Source organism: Scylla paramamosain, chromosome 34 (genome assembly GCF_035594125.1).
Source record: "Scylla paramamosain isolate STU-SP2022 chromosome 34, ASM3559412v1, whole genome shotgun sequence".
Classification (NCBI taxonomy): Eukaryota; Metazoa; Arthropoda; class Malacostraca; order Decapoda; family Portunidae; genus Scylla; species Scylla paramamosain.
The window spans coordinates 12,446,962-12,462,719 of NC_087184.1; the positions used below are offsets into that span (position 1 = coordinate 12,446,962).

General features: G+C 39.4%; 1 protein-coding gene across 6 annotated transcripts in view; it reads right to left on the reverse strand.

Annotated features, from left to right (window-relative positions):
- Positions 1–15,758, reverse strand: part of LOC135090196 (inositol polyphosphate-4-phosphatase type I A-like) — a 171,834-nt gene that overhangs the window by 21,791 nt on the left and 134,285 nt on the right. For 4 of the 6 annotated variants that reach the window (XM_063986645.1, XM_063986644.1, XM_063986649.1 and 1 more), the window contains exons 4-7: positions 9,321–9,395; positions 2,581–2,733; positions 381–484; positions 60–150 (exon numbers count right to left, since the gene is read on the reverse strand). In XM_063986645.1, coding sequence (XP_063842715.1) covers positions 60–150; positions 381–484; positions 2,581–2,733; positions 9,321–9,395 — 423 coding nt within the window. Of the gene's footprint in view, positions 1–59; positions 154–380; positions 485–2,580; positions 2,734–9,320; positions 9,396–15,758 lie in introns of those variants that run through there. The other 2 variants (XM_063986648.1, XM_063986650.1) reach the window with 2 other exon arrangements.

Below are 15,758 nucleotides of genomic sequence, written 5' to 3' on the forward strand. Positions count from 1 at the left end.
TTGAGATAAGACAAAGCAGTGTTTGAGGACAGAATGTGAGGAGTGAAGGGAGGACTAACCTAATGTGATGCCAGTGTTGATGCGGTGGTGGTGGATGTCAGCCGGAAGGGATGACTGCCGTGCTGCCACCTCCTGCTGCAGAGACTCAACCTGAAGGAGGAAGTGCCTTTAGTTCATGTCATTAGTACTGAAAAGGGCACTGATCAACCTGAAGGAGTGGTTTTAGTTCATGGTTCTAGACTGAAAAGATGAACACTGATCAATCTGAAGGAGGGAGCAGTTTTGTTTAATGCATGGTTTTAGTATTAAAAATATGAACAATGATCAACCTGAAGGAATGGTTTTATTTCATGCCCAGCCACACAACTGCTGCCACTCACCTGCTGCCTCATGTAAGCGAAGGACGCCTGGTGGATGGCTGTGATCCAGGCATCTCTCTCCCCTTGACACAGTGCCCCGCAGTGCTGTGTGCCGCCCTCGAACACTGCACACACAGACAGACACAATGAATACTCCTAATATTCACGGTATAACAATGCAGTGAACACCAGAATATAAGGGAAGCTGCAAGAAGTCATCAGACCTACATGTGGCAGTTCACGGATGAAACACATTTACCTATTTTCACCTATCATCCTAATCATTGCACACTACGCATAACTAACCCTGTGAGGGAAAGTAAGGATGCTTAACAAAATTAGGATGATGATGATAGGCAGTGAAATTATCTCATAGAACATAAGAGCATAAAAGAATAAGGGAAGCTGCAAGAAGCCATCAGGCCCACACATGGCAGTCCCTGTATGAAACATATCTACCTATTTTTTACTATCCTCCTCATCCATAAATTTGTCAAAACCTTTCACAGCTTCCTAATGACTTGGCACTAACCACCTGAGTCTATTCCAGTGTGTCTCAATGGTGGGTATTTACTGCATAAACCATTGCTTCCTTGTAATACTGTACAAAGTTTATATCTATGTGTATGGAAAATGTGCTTCCCTAGGGAGATACAGACTGATATTAGTCATTAGGGAGCTCTGGATGATCAGATATATTTATGGCTAGGGATGATAGGTGGAAATAGCATGACATGTTTTATACAACAACTGCCACATACAGGCCTGATGGCTTCCTGCAGCTTCCCTTATTTTCTTATGCTTTTATGTTCTTTGAGATGATTTCACTACCTATCATCATCATTCATCATAATTTTGTTTAATATCTTTATTTTCCCTCACTGGAATGGATAGGTAATGGTTTATAATTTCTACCTACCATCATTAACTGTGTTTGGCAATGCAATGTGTACTCATATGTGTTAATAGTGACCAGTACCAACAATTATTTCCCAACAACAGATGAGTATGTGGAGTATATGGGAAAAAGTGGCTCTAATAAAACACAGACCAACATTACTGATAATTTAAAATCATGATGCCATGAACCTCCAATCAATTGCACCTCTGCTTCACTCAATATGGGCAATCACATTAGCAATTACCTCCCCATAATGCATTAATATGCACTTCATTAACAGTCCCTCTCCAGCCAAACACTGACTAACATTACCACCAATTTGAATCCACATTTTCATAAACCTCAAATGAATCCAAAAATATGTTAATGAGACAATCACACAAACAATACTTTCCAATAACACATCAATAACTAACACAAAAGTATCACCTGGCAAAACACAAAGACCAATGATATCTTGAAACATATCATTACAACCCTCAAATTAATTCCAACAAATACATTAAATTACACATTTTTTCCTGTGATTATTTGTAAATCCATAGAACCTTTATTTTTGTACTTGTCTCTTAAATAGTTCTTTAGCCTTGAAGAAATAAAAGTAGCTTAATTTCTTTCATTTCTCTCTCTTTCTGTCCTTGCAAAAATTTTTTCAAATCGTTCTGTATGTAGCCATAGCAGCAAAAGGAGTAATAAGTTCGTATAACAAAAAGTCATCAAGCCAAACACAAACTAATACCTTTGAAACCTTGGAATCATGTCACTATAACCTCAAATTAATTCAATAAATATAACTATCAATCATATTAACAAATACTTTTCTAACAACATATTCATAAATCACATCAAGCCCATTGAATCTTCTGTGATTCCCATCCTTTATAATTCTATCTCAATCTCATCCCCCCATCTCACTCTCTGTCTGGTCCTCAATCTTCTCCCCTCAACTGTTTTTCTCCCCAGGCTCTTTTAATCAATTCCTGGTCTTTTCTTCTTACTATATCACCAAACCATCTCACTTTTATCTTCTTATCACTTCTGCATTGCATTCCATTCCTGCTCTCCTTCTCACTATGTATACTCAAACTAATTCCACTACAACCGCATACTAGAGCCAGGAAATACTAAACATAACAGCACCTTGAATCACATCAGTGCATCAATCCTTCACTAAACCTTAGACTCTACTACCACCACCACCACCACAGCTCATGACAAGTAACACTAAACATAACAGCACCTTAGATTCAACCGCAGCACTAATCCTTCCCTGAACCTTAAACTCCACCACCACCACAGCACTAACCCCTCACCACCTACCCAGATTGAAGGCAAAGGGCGCCTCTGTGCATTGGTCCAGCGTCACCTGAAAATTCTCCAGCACAATCACACCAGCAGGTTCCGACCAGTGATCCCGGGACTTGAAGTAGAAGAGCAGGTTGCCACGCAGACGACACCATCGCTCTGTGCTCACTGCAAGGAATGCAAGGAATGTGAGGGGAGAATAATGGTGTTTTTGAGGTTATGGGATGAATAATGATGCTTTTAGAGTTGTGAATAGTGAATATTGGGTGTTTCTGAGGTTGTGGGGATGTGATTAATGGCTGTTTGTGGAATTGTAAGGGATTGCTGAGGTTGTGAAGGGTGAATAATAGGAAGGTTGTAAGGATGAAGGAGAATGAATGAAGGAGTGATTTGGGGGTGTTGAGGAATTAATGATGGAGTGTTTTTTGAGGTTGTGAAGAAAGAATTGTGGAATGTTTTTGAGGTTGTGAGGGGTGAATAATGGGTCTTTTTAAGGCTGAGGAAAAAAATAATGGGGTATTCTTGAGGTGATGTGGGATGAATAATGAAATAATCTTGAGATGCTGAAATACTGAGAATAAAAAAGTATTAACAATTTTTGTCACTAGCTATTATTATTTTTATTTTTTAGATGAAGAGAAATGCTGAAGATTCTTACAACAAAATAGTGCCTCTGAGGTGCTGACAATAGTGCTAATGAAGTGCTTTAGTTGTTGAGAAGTGCTGAAAACTATTAGGGTGATCAGTAATGTTTCTCAGCTGCTGGCAATATATAAAGTTTTAATAAAAGTGTTTCTGAGTTGCTGAAAATTCTCACAATAAAAAGTAGTATTTCTGAGGTGCTAAAATATCTTAAAACTAATCAAGGGAGGGGGTTAAATGAGGGAAAATTCTTACTGTTTCCGAGATGAAGGTTGGGATAAAAAGCACCAGGTGTTATACTAATGCTACATGTAATAATATCAGTCATAGTCATCATTATTGCTGTCATTCAATCAAACTAAAGCTACATCATAACCAAGCAGGGGACAAAGCAGCTGATGAACCAAAGAAAATGAAGAACAAAAACAATAACTGCTATAAGTGAAATGGAATGAAAGACAGAATAAATACAACTTAAAGCAAGGCAAAATGTAGTCAATATTCTACTTTCTACTATTCTACTTTTCATTGTTCTATTCTCTACTGTTCTACTTGTCAACATTCTTCTTACTATTCTACTTGTCATCCATCTACTTTCTACTATTTCATTCCTCTACAGCATGTCTACTTCATTCATCTTCTCCCATCTACAATGCTTTCTACTCTTATAAACCACACATATACCTTTATTTATTTATTTTTAATCACCCCCACAATAATTTCACATATTTCCAGTAATAGTTTTTCTTTACATTATTTTTTTTCTATTTTTTCTATTTTATTATTCATTTATTCACCTATTTACTTTTTTTTTTTTTTTGCACCACGGGAATTCCACACATTTCCAAACAATTTATCTTTTTTATCATTACTTTCTTTTTCTATTTCATTATCTATTCACTGTTAATTATCTTCTTTTCATTTTTTTTTATCCCCACAAGAATTCCACGTATTTCTAAACACTTTCCTTATTTTTATTTTTTTTTCAAATTTTCCTATTTTATTATTTATACATTGTTAGTTTTTATTTTATTTATTTTTCAAGCTCCACCACTTTCTCTTTTTATCATTACTTTCTTTTATACTTTTTTTCCTATGTTATTACTTAAGCACTGTTAGTTTTTATTTTATTTACCATTTTTTTTTAATCACCCCACTTTTTCTTTTTATCATTACCTTTTCTATTTTTTCCTACTTAATTTTTTTTTCAGTTATCTATTCATTTACTTTTTTTCTTTTTTTTTTTCTTTTTTTTTTTTATACTCCCACAATAACTCCACACATACCCGTACATATCCACACACAGTCAGTCCACAAAAGGCGCAGTCACCACCAGCGCTGCCCCGCCTCGCGATGTAAACAGTTTGAAATTCCCCTTAAAAACTTGAGGGATGAGCGGCATACAGAACGATGGGAGAGAGACACAGGGAGATGGAGAGGGAGAGGGAGAGGGTGTGTGGGGGAGAGGAAAGGGGAGAGGAGTAAGGGTAGGGAGAGAACAGGAGGGGTGGAGGAAGAGTTTTAGGGGGATGGAGAGGGGAAGAGAGAAGGATGAGAAGAGAAAGAGGAGACGGGAGGAGGGAGAGGAAAGTGAGGAGGAAAAGGGAGAGAAATTGCACGGGAGGAAAAGAGGGAAGGGATATAAAAAAAAAGGAGAGAAGAAGGGAGGAGGAAGAGGATGAAGGAAAGGGAGTGGAGGAGAAAAATAAAGAAAAAAGACAGAAAGCGAAGAGGAAAAGGGAGAAGGAAAAGAAAATAAGAAAACAGGAGAGGGGAGGAAGGGAAAGGGAGGAAAGAGGGAAAAGAAAGAACAGAAAGAGAGAAAGAATAAGAGGAAGAGGGAAGGAAAAGCAAGGGTAAGTGATACGGGAGAGAGAGGGAAGAAGGACGGAAAAAAAACGAAGAGAAAGAGGAAAAAGGAAGATGGGATAAGGAAAGAAAGAGAGAAAGTAAGAGGAAAGGGAGAAAAGAGAGGGAAGAAGGGCGGAAAAGAACGAAGAGAAAGAGAAAAAGGGAATATGGAAAGAGAGAGAGAGAGAGAGAGAGAGAGAGAGAGAGAGAGAGAGAGAGAGAGAGAGAGAGAGAGAGAGAGAGAGAGAGAGAGAGAGTAGAGAGAGAGAGAGAGAGAGAGAGGCAAGAAGGACAGATGAAACGAACGACGAGAAAGAAAGAGGAAAAATGAAAAGTGAAAGAAAAACGAAAAAAAAGAGTAAGAGGAAAGGGAGAAAAAGAGAGGAAAAAAGGGGAAGGAAAAGAGAGAAGGAAAAAGAGGGGAAATACTGCTCTTAAAACAAAACTCGTATAATTTGGTTTGTTGTTGTTCCTCTTGTTTCCCTTCCCTCTCCCTTCGTGTGTGTGTGTGTGTGTGTGTGTGTGTGTGTGTGTGTGTGTGTGTGAACAACTGACCCGGAAAGAAGAGGTGCGTGTGCGGCGGAAAGTGATGGGAATAGAATAGTGATAAAACAGAGAGAGAGAGAGAGAGAGAGGAGAGAGAGAGAGAGAGAGAGAGAGAGAGAGAGAGAGAGAGAGAGAGAGAGAGAGAGAGAGAGAGAGAGAGAGAGAGAGAGAGAGAGAGAGTAAAAATAAACGAAAAATTGCTGAAACAAAGAAAATAAAAGCCCCCCAAAAAAAAGATGCATAACAAAGAATAATAAAAAAACGAGTGAAAGAATAACAATAATACAGAAAGACAAGAAACAAATAAAAAAAGTGAAATAAATGGAGAATAAATGAAGGAAAAGGAGAATAAGCGAAAGATAGTTAAGATGAAAAAAGGGAAAACGAAAAAAAATGGTAGTGAAAATTTGTAAAAAAAAAAATAATAATAATAAATAAAAAGGAAAAAAAGAAAAGAGTTGTATGTATATAAACTGAAAAGAAGAAGAAAAAAAAAACACCCAGAGACCGAATCACGTCTAATCATTACAGGTAAAATAATTGCTTCCAAAACGCCAAACCTTTTAAAAATAATTATCAGGTATCCGTTTTCTAATTTCTTTTAGACACACACTCACAAAAAAAGAAAAGAAAATAGAAAGAAATTGTACGATAGCATTAAATACGTCCTCCCAATGTACGAGTATTATTATTATTATTATTATTATTATTATTATTATTATTATTATTATTATTGCTACTCGGCAGGTACATACATACGCAAGTTTTCATCATAACATTACTTTTTTCCCATTATAACACCTCCAATACTTACCTGAAAGTAACAAGTTGGGGAGAGTAAGGGTTCCTGAAGGTGTCTTAATGAAGGGAAGGGAAGGGAAGGGAATAAGTGAAAGAGAAGGGTATGGTAGGGAAGGGAAAGGAAGGGAACGGAGGGAAGAGAAGGGAATGAGGCAAAGAGAAGGGAAGGTAAGGGAAGAGAAGGGATAAGAAGGAAAAGGAAGGGAAGGAATGAAGAGTAGGGAAGGAAAGGGAAGGAAAGGGAAGGGAAGGGAAAGGGAAGGGAAGGGAAGGGAAGGGAAGGGAAGGGAAGGGAAGGGAAGGGAAGGCGAGACAAGAGAAGGAAGGGAAGGGAAGGGAAGGGAAGGTGAGACAAGAGAAGGAAGGGAAGGGAAGGGAAGGGAAGGACGAGAAGAGAAAGGAAGGGAAGGGAAAGGAAGGGGAGGGGAATTAAAGCAGGTTTCTATTCTAGTAAGTGGTGTCTTGTCACGAGAACAGAGAGAGGGGAAACACACACACACACACACACACACACACACACACACACACACACACACACACACACACACACACACACACACACACACAGGGAAGGGGAGGAAACAAATGACATACACCCTTTTACTTACAGACTTTTTAACAAGCTCCAAGGGGAAACTTATCCAAAACCAATAATTACAACACACCTGAGAGAAGGAAGGGGAGGAACACACCTGCAGAGAGGGGGAACATTTGGTGGAGGGAGGAAAGGAGACACCTGTATGGAGGAGGGAAGGGAGGTGGAGGGTGAAATATGAGATGCAGGAGGGAGGGAAACACACCTGGAAATGGAGGGTGGAGGGAAGGTGGAGGAAAGGTGGAGGGAAGGTGGAAGGAAACACACCTGCAGGAAGACATATTGGATTTATGGAGGGAGGAAAACTAGAGATGGAGGGAAGGGACTCTTAAAGGAAGTTACTAGAGAGAGAGAGAGAGAGAGAGAGAGAGAGAGAGAGAGAGAGAGAGAGAGAGAGAGAGAGAGAGAGAGAGAGAGAGAGAGAGAGAGAGAGAGAGAGAGAGAGAGAGAGGGGGGAAACACAAACACCACTTACACACACACACACACACACACACACACACACACACACACACACACACACACACACACACACACACACACACACACACACACACACACACACACACACACACACACACTCATAATCGTCAACACTTTGCTCTAAGTCTTTTTTTATTACTATTATTTTGTTTCCCAGCAAGACACAAGCCACATTTAGCAACAGAGGGCGGGGCGTGGGTGTCCGCTTCTCTCTCTCTCTCTCTCTCTCTCTCTCTCTCTCTCTCTCTCTCTCTCTCTCTCTCTCTCTCTGTCGCGAATTGGGGAAGTGTAGAACGTAGAAAAATAGGGGGAAATTAAGAGAAAATTATGTGTGTGTGTGTGTGTGTGTGTGTGTGTGTGTGTGTGTGTGTGTGTGTGTGTGTGTGTGTGTGTGTGTGTGTGTGTGAGAGAGAGAGAGAGAGAGAGAGAGAGAGAGAGAGAGAGAGAGAGAGAGAGAGAGAGAGAGAGAGAGAGAGAGAGAGAGAGAGAGAGAGAGAGAGAGAGAGAGAGAGAGAGAGAGAGAATGAAGCAAGAAAATAAAAGCAGAAAACAGTGACTTGTAATAAAGTAGAATGAAAACGAGTGAAAGAAGTGAGAAATAAATAGAGAGAATAGATAAAAAAATAAGCGAAAATTAGTCGAAACAAGAAAAAAAGGTGAATAAGAAAATAAATCAAAGAAAAATCTGAAAATAATGAAAAAAAAATTACTTGAAAAAAAATAGAATAAATAAATAAATAAACAAACTTATACAATTTACATACAAGCAATACTAATACCAATACAACTTAGCAGCCACAGCAACAACCATTCCCATACAAGCACCCATACAATACTACAAGCACCACCACCATCACCACCCATCACCACCACCACCATTACGAAGCCCAAGAACCTTAACTGGAATGACGTGCAGGTGTGTGTGTGTGTGTGGAGGGAAAGGTGTTTGAGGAGAGGAAGGGTGCAGTGGGGTGTAGGGGGAAGGAAAGGGAGGGGAAATGGGGGAGGTTGGGGTAATTAAGTTGGGGATTTGCGAGAGAGGGAGGAGGGGAGGGGATATAAAGGTTTGGGTTATGAGAAGAAGTGGGGGAAAGTGATGGGGAAGTGAGAGGGAAGAGAGGGGGAAAATGAGAGGGTAAAATCAGGGGAAAGAGGAGAAAGAAGTGAGAGGGAAAGTGACAAGATGAGTGAGAGGGAAAAATGAGGGAAAGTTGGAGGAAAATGTGCAGAAAAGTGAGAAGGAAAAGCAAGGAGGAAAATGAGAAGAGAAAATGAGAGGGAAAGTGAGAGGAAACGTGAAAAGGAAAATGAGAAGTAAGGTGAAAGAAAATGAAAGGAAAAAGTGAAGAAAAAGCGAGAAGAAAAACTAGGGAAAACGAGAGAAAGTGAAAGAAAAATGAGAGGGAAAGCGAAAGGGAAAATGAGAAGCATAGAGGAAAAGTGAGAGGAAAAGTAGGAGAAAGAAAGTGAGAGAGGGGAGGAGAGGCGTAGCATTGTGGGAAAAGAAATTATAGAAAGGTACGACAGTGAGAAAGGGAAAGATTTAAATAGGAAAAGAAATCAGAGGGAAAACAAGAAAAAAGAGAAGATGTAACAAAAAAAATATATATACATAGAAAGAACACGTAGCGAAAGAGGAGAAAAATATATGGATGAGAGAAATAGAGTCAGTTAAAGGTTGGGGGGAGGGGGAGGGGGGAGTGAAGAACCATGCTGGGGAGAGGAGTACTGAGTGGGGGTGTGGGGTGCAGGTGGCGTGGGTACAGGTGTGGAAAAGTGACAGGTGACAGGTACAGGTGAGAGGAAGAGGTAGAGGTATACAGGTGGGCCGTCATACCTGCTTTCTGAGGTGCCACACACGCCAGATCTCTCAAAGGGGTTTTCTTCTTCCTGGCCTTAACTCCATCCAAGCCTGTAAAGACCCACACACTCAAAAGAATCACTCACGCACGCACACTCACTCACGCATTCATTCCTCGCGCCGTCTTCTCCTGAGGGCGCGGTCCTCTGCTAGTCTCTATTTTTGTTTAGTTATCCCGACTCTTTGTTTTGTTTTACTCACTGCAAGCGTCATGATCCCGTTTTCTTTTACTAGTACGATGATTGTTTTATCTCAGTTTATATATTTTTTTTTTGAAGTTTATTATTATTATTATTATTATTATTATTTTATTTTGGCAGTTTATTTACTCTGTTTTTCAGGTACGAGTATATTAGTTTTTTTTTTTTCAAAGTAATAGTATTTTCTCTTTCTTACCTTCATTCAAAGCACTGTTCCTGACTTAATCGTATTTTTTTTTTCGCAAGTAGACTCAAGTTTTCCTTTCTTCAAGCTTATTAAGTCTTTTTTTTTCTCTCTCTCTCTCAACTTCATTATAAAAAAAATAATTCCCAACTTCATCTAATTTTTACGTTTTTTTTTTTTTTGTGCGTACTTAAAATTTCCTCTTTTTAAGTTTCTTTACTTTTTTATTAATAGTCCTTTTCTTTTTATTTCACTGTTATCTATTTATTCCTTGCTCAATTTTATTTCACTCATTTCCTTCTCACTAATATGATAAATTTAATAATCGATTCAATGTTCCACCTTATTTCTTACTCACTCATCCACTCACTCCCTCACCCACTCACTCACTCAGCGCAAAATGTTCCTGTTGTTCTGTGGTGCCTGCAATTAATCAATCATCCAATTAACTAATCACCCCATACGTCACTAGGAGAGGGAGTCGCCGGGAATCGAACCCCTGACAGGATAGTTGAAATACACTCTTTATTCATCAAACCAGGCAATGTTTTGTTTCTACACGGCATTTTTCCCTCATCATCTGTATCATCGTTACCACCACCACCACCACCTTCCTTCATCCTTCAGCGTTCATCATCATTACCATTCAACACCAGCCACCATCGCCATCACCATTAGCATTACCATCACCACCATCATCACCCATCACCGTCATCATTACCACCACCATCATCATCAATGCAATTATCATCACTATCATCACCATTACCATCACCACCACTACATCTTACTCGCAACTTCCATGATCCCCTCACCACCACCACCACCACCACCACCACCACCACCAGCAAGACGGGTACACCATGCATACATACTCGTATCCTGTACTTTTACCCAGTCACCATTCCTCACCATTCCATTTTCTGAGTCTACATAGCTGCACTTCCAACCTCTCTCTCTCTCTCTCTCTCTCTCTCTCTCTCTCTCTCTCTCTCTCTCTCTCTCTCTCTCTCTCTGACACAACTCTACAGTACGAAAACATTCCCTGTGGCTTTTAAACACACACGCACACGCCCTACACACTCCCTCACCCATGAGAACTCCTACAGGGATCCCAAAACGCCCATACATTCACAGGGACTAGGATATCACGGCCTGAAGGATTCCAAGGAGTAGGGAAGAGGTAGGGAGACACCAGCACTGCGACAGGATCTCTTGTATTGACCTTCTGCAGGAGAGAGGGAGGGATGCCTTCACGCCACGCCAAGCAGTAGTATTTGTTCCTCAGCCTCACACTTGGGTCTCTCTCTCTCTCTCTCTCTCTCTCTCTCTCTCTCTCTCTCTCTCTCTCTCTCTCTCTCTTTCTCTGGTTACGATGTATTCAAATTACGAGTAAAAAGGACGGACTATTTTCATTTCGTTTTCTTTGCGCCTCTATGCAGTTTCGTTTTCTTTCTCTTCTGTTGTGACTCGTGGTTTGCATTTCTTTTTTTGTTTTGTTTGTTTGTTAGTTTGTTTTTATTTTGCTTCGTTTTTTTTTCTTTTTCTTCGGTTTTTTTCTCATTGGCTGTTTTTCTTCCCGTTTTCCTTTAGTTTTACCATTTATTTCACTAGGATTCTTTTTTTTAGTTTTTTTCTTATCCACGAATGTTTTTTTTTTCTTAGTTTTCCTCTTATATTTTTGTCTTTTACCATGATTTTCTTTCTCTAGTTATCCTTATTCCCGAATGGTTTTTTTTGCAGCTTATTAATTTTTTTTCCTTCATTGAGTTTTCCCTTGATTTTTCCTTCGTCATGATTTTTTTTCGCTTTTCCTTAGATTTTTTCTTTCACTATGAGTCTTTTCTTCTTATTTTCCTTCAAATGTAAGTTTTTTTTCCCTTTCTCTCTGGTTTCCCTTCACCACGACTGTTTTTCCTTGTAGTTTCCTTATAGCAAGACGTTTATTTTCTCTTAATTTTTTTCTTCTTTCACTACGATTACTTTCTTTCAATTTCTCTAAAGTTTCTCCTTCAGTTTCCCTTCATCTCGAGTGTCTTTTTATTTTCCCTTCAGTTTTCCTTCAAGTTTCCTTCATGACTGTTCTTTATTTATTTCCTTCACCAGTAATATTTTCCCACAAGTTTCCCTTCACCATCACTACTGTTTTCTTCTCATTTTTTTCCCCCTCTTTACCAAAAGCGCTCCCCTACAAAGTCCGCAAAAAAGGAACAAAATAGAGAGGCCAAAAACAGGAACACAAACTCTCTCTCTCTCTCTCTCTCTCTCTCTCTCTCTCTCTCTCTCTCTCTCTCTCTCTCTCTCTACAGTAAGTCTTTAGGATCACGTGGCAAATGTGTGTGTGTGTGTGTGTGTGTGTGTGTGTGTGTGTGTGTGTGTGTGTGTGTGTGTGTGTGTGTGTGTGTGTGTGTGTGTGTGTGTGTGAGACTCCATTTCTCGCTTTTTCCATCTATAAAGTAAATAAGTAAGGCTTTATACACATACTGAAGTAGATAAGTGAAATTCTATACATATACAACACAACTTAAAGCTAATTAAGTAAAAAAATATATGCACACACATTAATAAAAAAAAAAAAGTAAATATAGGTCAGTAGAGTTAGATACAATACAGTAAAATTAATTATAAGTAAATTATGTACAGTTTATCATAGTAGTAATAATAAAAAAAAAGTAAGATTAAGTAAAGTAAGAAGACAAAGTATTTTCGTGTTTTTTTTCTCTTATACTACTACTACTACTACTACTACTACTACTACTACTACTACTACTACTACTACTGCTGCTACTAATGATCAATTAAGGTTAAGTAAAGGAAGGCAAGATCAAATATTTCCGTTTTTCTTTTTTCCTCTCTCTGTCTTTCCCATTCTTTCCTTTTTTTTTTTTTCCTGCTAAATCTTCCTGCTTCCCTGAATCGTCTGACACACTTTCCTTCTTTCCCTCTCCCTCATTTCTTCCATTTTCCTTCCCATCTCTCTCTCTCTCTCTCTCTCTCTCTCTCTCTCTCTCTCTCTCTCTCTCTCTCTCTCTCTCTCTCTCATTCTTTTCTCTTCCTTTCTCTTTCCCTCTTCCTTTCTCTTCCTTCTGTTCTTCTACATTTTTCTTTTATTTTCCTTCTTTCCGTCTTCTCCATCTCTCTCTGCTTTTTATTCTATTTTTTCCCTTCCTTCTTTCAAATTTCCTCTTCCATCTCTTCTACAAATTCCTTTCCTCTTCCCCTTTCCTTCCTTCTCCATTTCTCTCCTTTTTTATTCTTCTCTTCCCCTCTCCCTTCTCGGAATCTTCCTCTTCCCTCTCTTCCTCTACGTTTTTCCTCCTCTCTTCCCCTTTCTCTACCCCTCTCCATTCTCCCCTCTCTTCCATTACATCTCTCTTCCCTCTCCTCCCCTCCATTTCTCTCTCCTTCCCTTCACCAGCACTTCCAGGAAACGGAGAACAAAAAAAAACAAAAAAAAACAAAAAAAAACAAAGGGAGAGGAAGGGAAAAAAGAGGGAAAAAAAGTATTTCTTCATTAGCTCTCAATTGATATCGCTTACGTTCCAAATTCGAGGGAAAACAAGGTGGAAAAAAAGATGCACGTCATGGTTTTTATTTTCATCAGCGGAAAGAGACGGTTTTCCTTGACGCTTTTAGAGGAAATAAGGAGAAGAGAGGTAAGAAATTATATAGATGGGAGGGAAAAAAAAGGCAAGTAAATGAATAAAGGAATGAAGGTAAATGAGGGATAAATGGATAAATAAAAAAGTGATAAATGATAAATGAAGATACAATGAAGATGAAATAGATGAAGGAAAAAAAAGTGAGATGAACGAGAAAATAAAGATTTGTAGTAAAATAGAACAATGCGGAATGAAGAATAATGAGACACAAATGAGCAATAAACATGTAATAGTGAATAATAAGCCAAAATAAAGAAATACAAACACAATAAAGAAACAAAAAAAACACAATAAATACACAAAAAAACACTAAAGATAAAGAAATAAAAACAAAAAAATAAAACAAACAACAAAGAAATAAAAAAACAAAAACAAAAACAAACACAAAACAATGAAATAAATAAAATAAAAACACACAAAGAAAAACACACAATAATGAATAAAAAGAATTAATAAGGAGAAGAAAAGGTATCGTACGTTTCCTATTTACGTAACAATTATCGTACACTAGATTTTTTATCATTCTCTCTCTCTCTCTCTCTCTCTCTCTCTCTCTCTCTCTCTCTCTCTCTCTCTCTCTCTCTCTCTCTCTCTCCCGCCCCGCCCTTCGCCTATCATCACTTAACACTAATATAATAAGCTAAGTGAATCTAAGTAAGCCTATCTCCTCTTCCTCTTCCTCTTCTTCCTCCTCTTCCGTTTCCTCCATCTCCCAATCCAATAGCTACCGTCTCCTCTTCCCCCTCTTTCTCATCTTCCTTCATCTTCACTACCACAATCGCTACCTCCTCCTCCTCCTCCTCCTCCTCCTCCTCCTCCAACGCCATTATCACACATCCTGCCTCACACACTCACACACACGCACACACGAGCAGAGAGAGAGAGAGAGAGAGAGAGAGAGAGAGAGAGAGAGAGAGAGAGAGAGAGAGAGAGAGAGAGAGAGAGAGAGAGAGAGAGAGAGATTGTAGTCTGAATGTTCCTTTTGTAAATCTCTCTCTCTCTCTCTCTCTCTCTCTCTCTCTCTCTCTCTCTCTCTCTCTCTCTCTCTCTCTCTCTCTCTCTCAGTTTCCGGAAGGATGAATATTGCACTGGATTAAGAAGTGGAATGGGAATGGAAATGGTGGTGGTGGTGGTGGTGGTGGTGGTGGTGGTGGTGGTCGTGGAGGAGGAGGAGGAGGAGGAGGAGGAGAAGGAGGAGGAGGAGAAGGTGAGTCTGTTGTTTTTAGTAATAAAGTAATAATTGCACGAGAGAGAGAGAGAGAGAGAGAGAGAGAGAGAGAGAGAGAGAGAGAGAGAGAGAGAGAGAGAGAGAGAGAGAGAGAGAGAGAGAGAGAGAATTTGTAACAAGACACAGAAAATTTATAAAGAAAAAATATAAAAACAAGGAAGAGAATGAAGAAAAGGAAGAAGAGGAGGAGGAGAAAGGCGATGACAAGACACGAAAAAGACAGAGAAGAGAAAAAAGAACAAAAAGAGGAGGAGGAGGAGGAGGAGGAGGAGGAGGAGGAGGAGGAGGAGGAGGAGGAGGAGGAGGAGGAGGAGGAGGAGGAGGAGGAGGAGGAGGAGGAGGAGAAGAAGAAGAAGAAGAAGAAGAAGAAGAAGAAGAAGAAGAAGAAGAAGAAGAAGAAGAAGAAGAAGAAGAAGAAGAAGAAGAAGAAGAAGAAGAAGAAGAAGAAGAAGAAGAAGAAGAAGAAGATGGAGAAGAAAGAGAGGAAAAAAGAAGGAAGAGGAAAAAAAATATGCGGCACAACAAAAAGGTGGAAGAACAAAACGAAGAGGAAGAGGAAGAGGAAGAGGAAGAGAGGAGAGGAGGGGACACCATTCAGCATGAGTGGTTAGCGTGGGAGAGTAAGAGTGAACAACCAGTAATTCACCGCAACTGAAGCGTGAGGAGGAGGAGGAGGAGGAGGAGGAGGAGGAGGAGGAGGAGGAGGAGGAGGAGGAGAGTCTGTCTGTTCTCCACCAATGGTTCTGATTGAGTAACCCCTTCAATTTAACAATTTTCCTTTCATCCAAATTTTACGTTTTTTTTTTTTTTATTTAGCTTTTAAGAGTACTTTGATTTTTTTTACTGATTTTTTTGATTGAGAGAGAGAGAGAGAGAGAGAGAGAGAGAGAGAGAGAGAGAGAGAGAGAGAGAGAGAGAGAGAGAGAGAGAGAGAGAGAGAGAGAGAGAGAGAGAGAGAGAGAGATCCAGGAAATGCAGGAGGCAGGAAGGAAGAGGAAGAGGAGAGGCGGTGAGAATAAAAAGAGGGAGAGGAAAAAGGAAACCAGAGAAAGGAAAACAGGAAGAAATGTGGAAAACTGTCAGAGAGAGAGAGAGAGAGAGAGAGAGAGAGAGAGAGAGAGAGAGAGAGAGAGAGAGAGA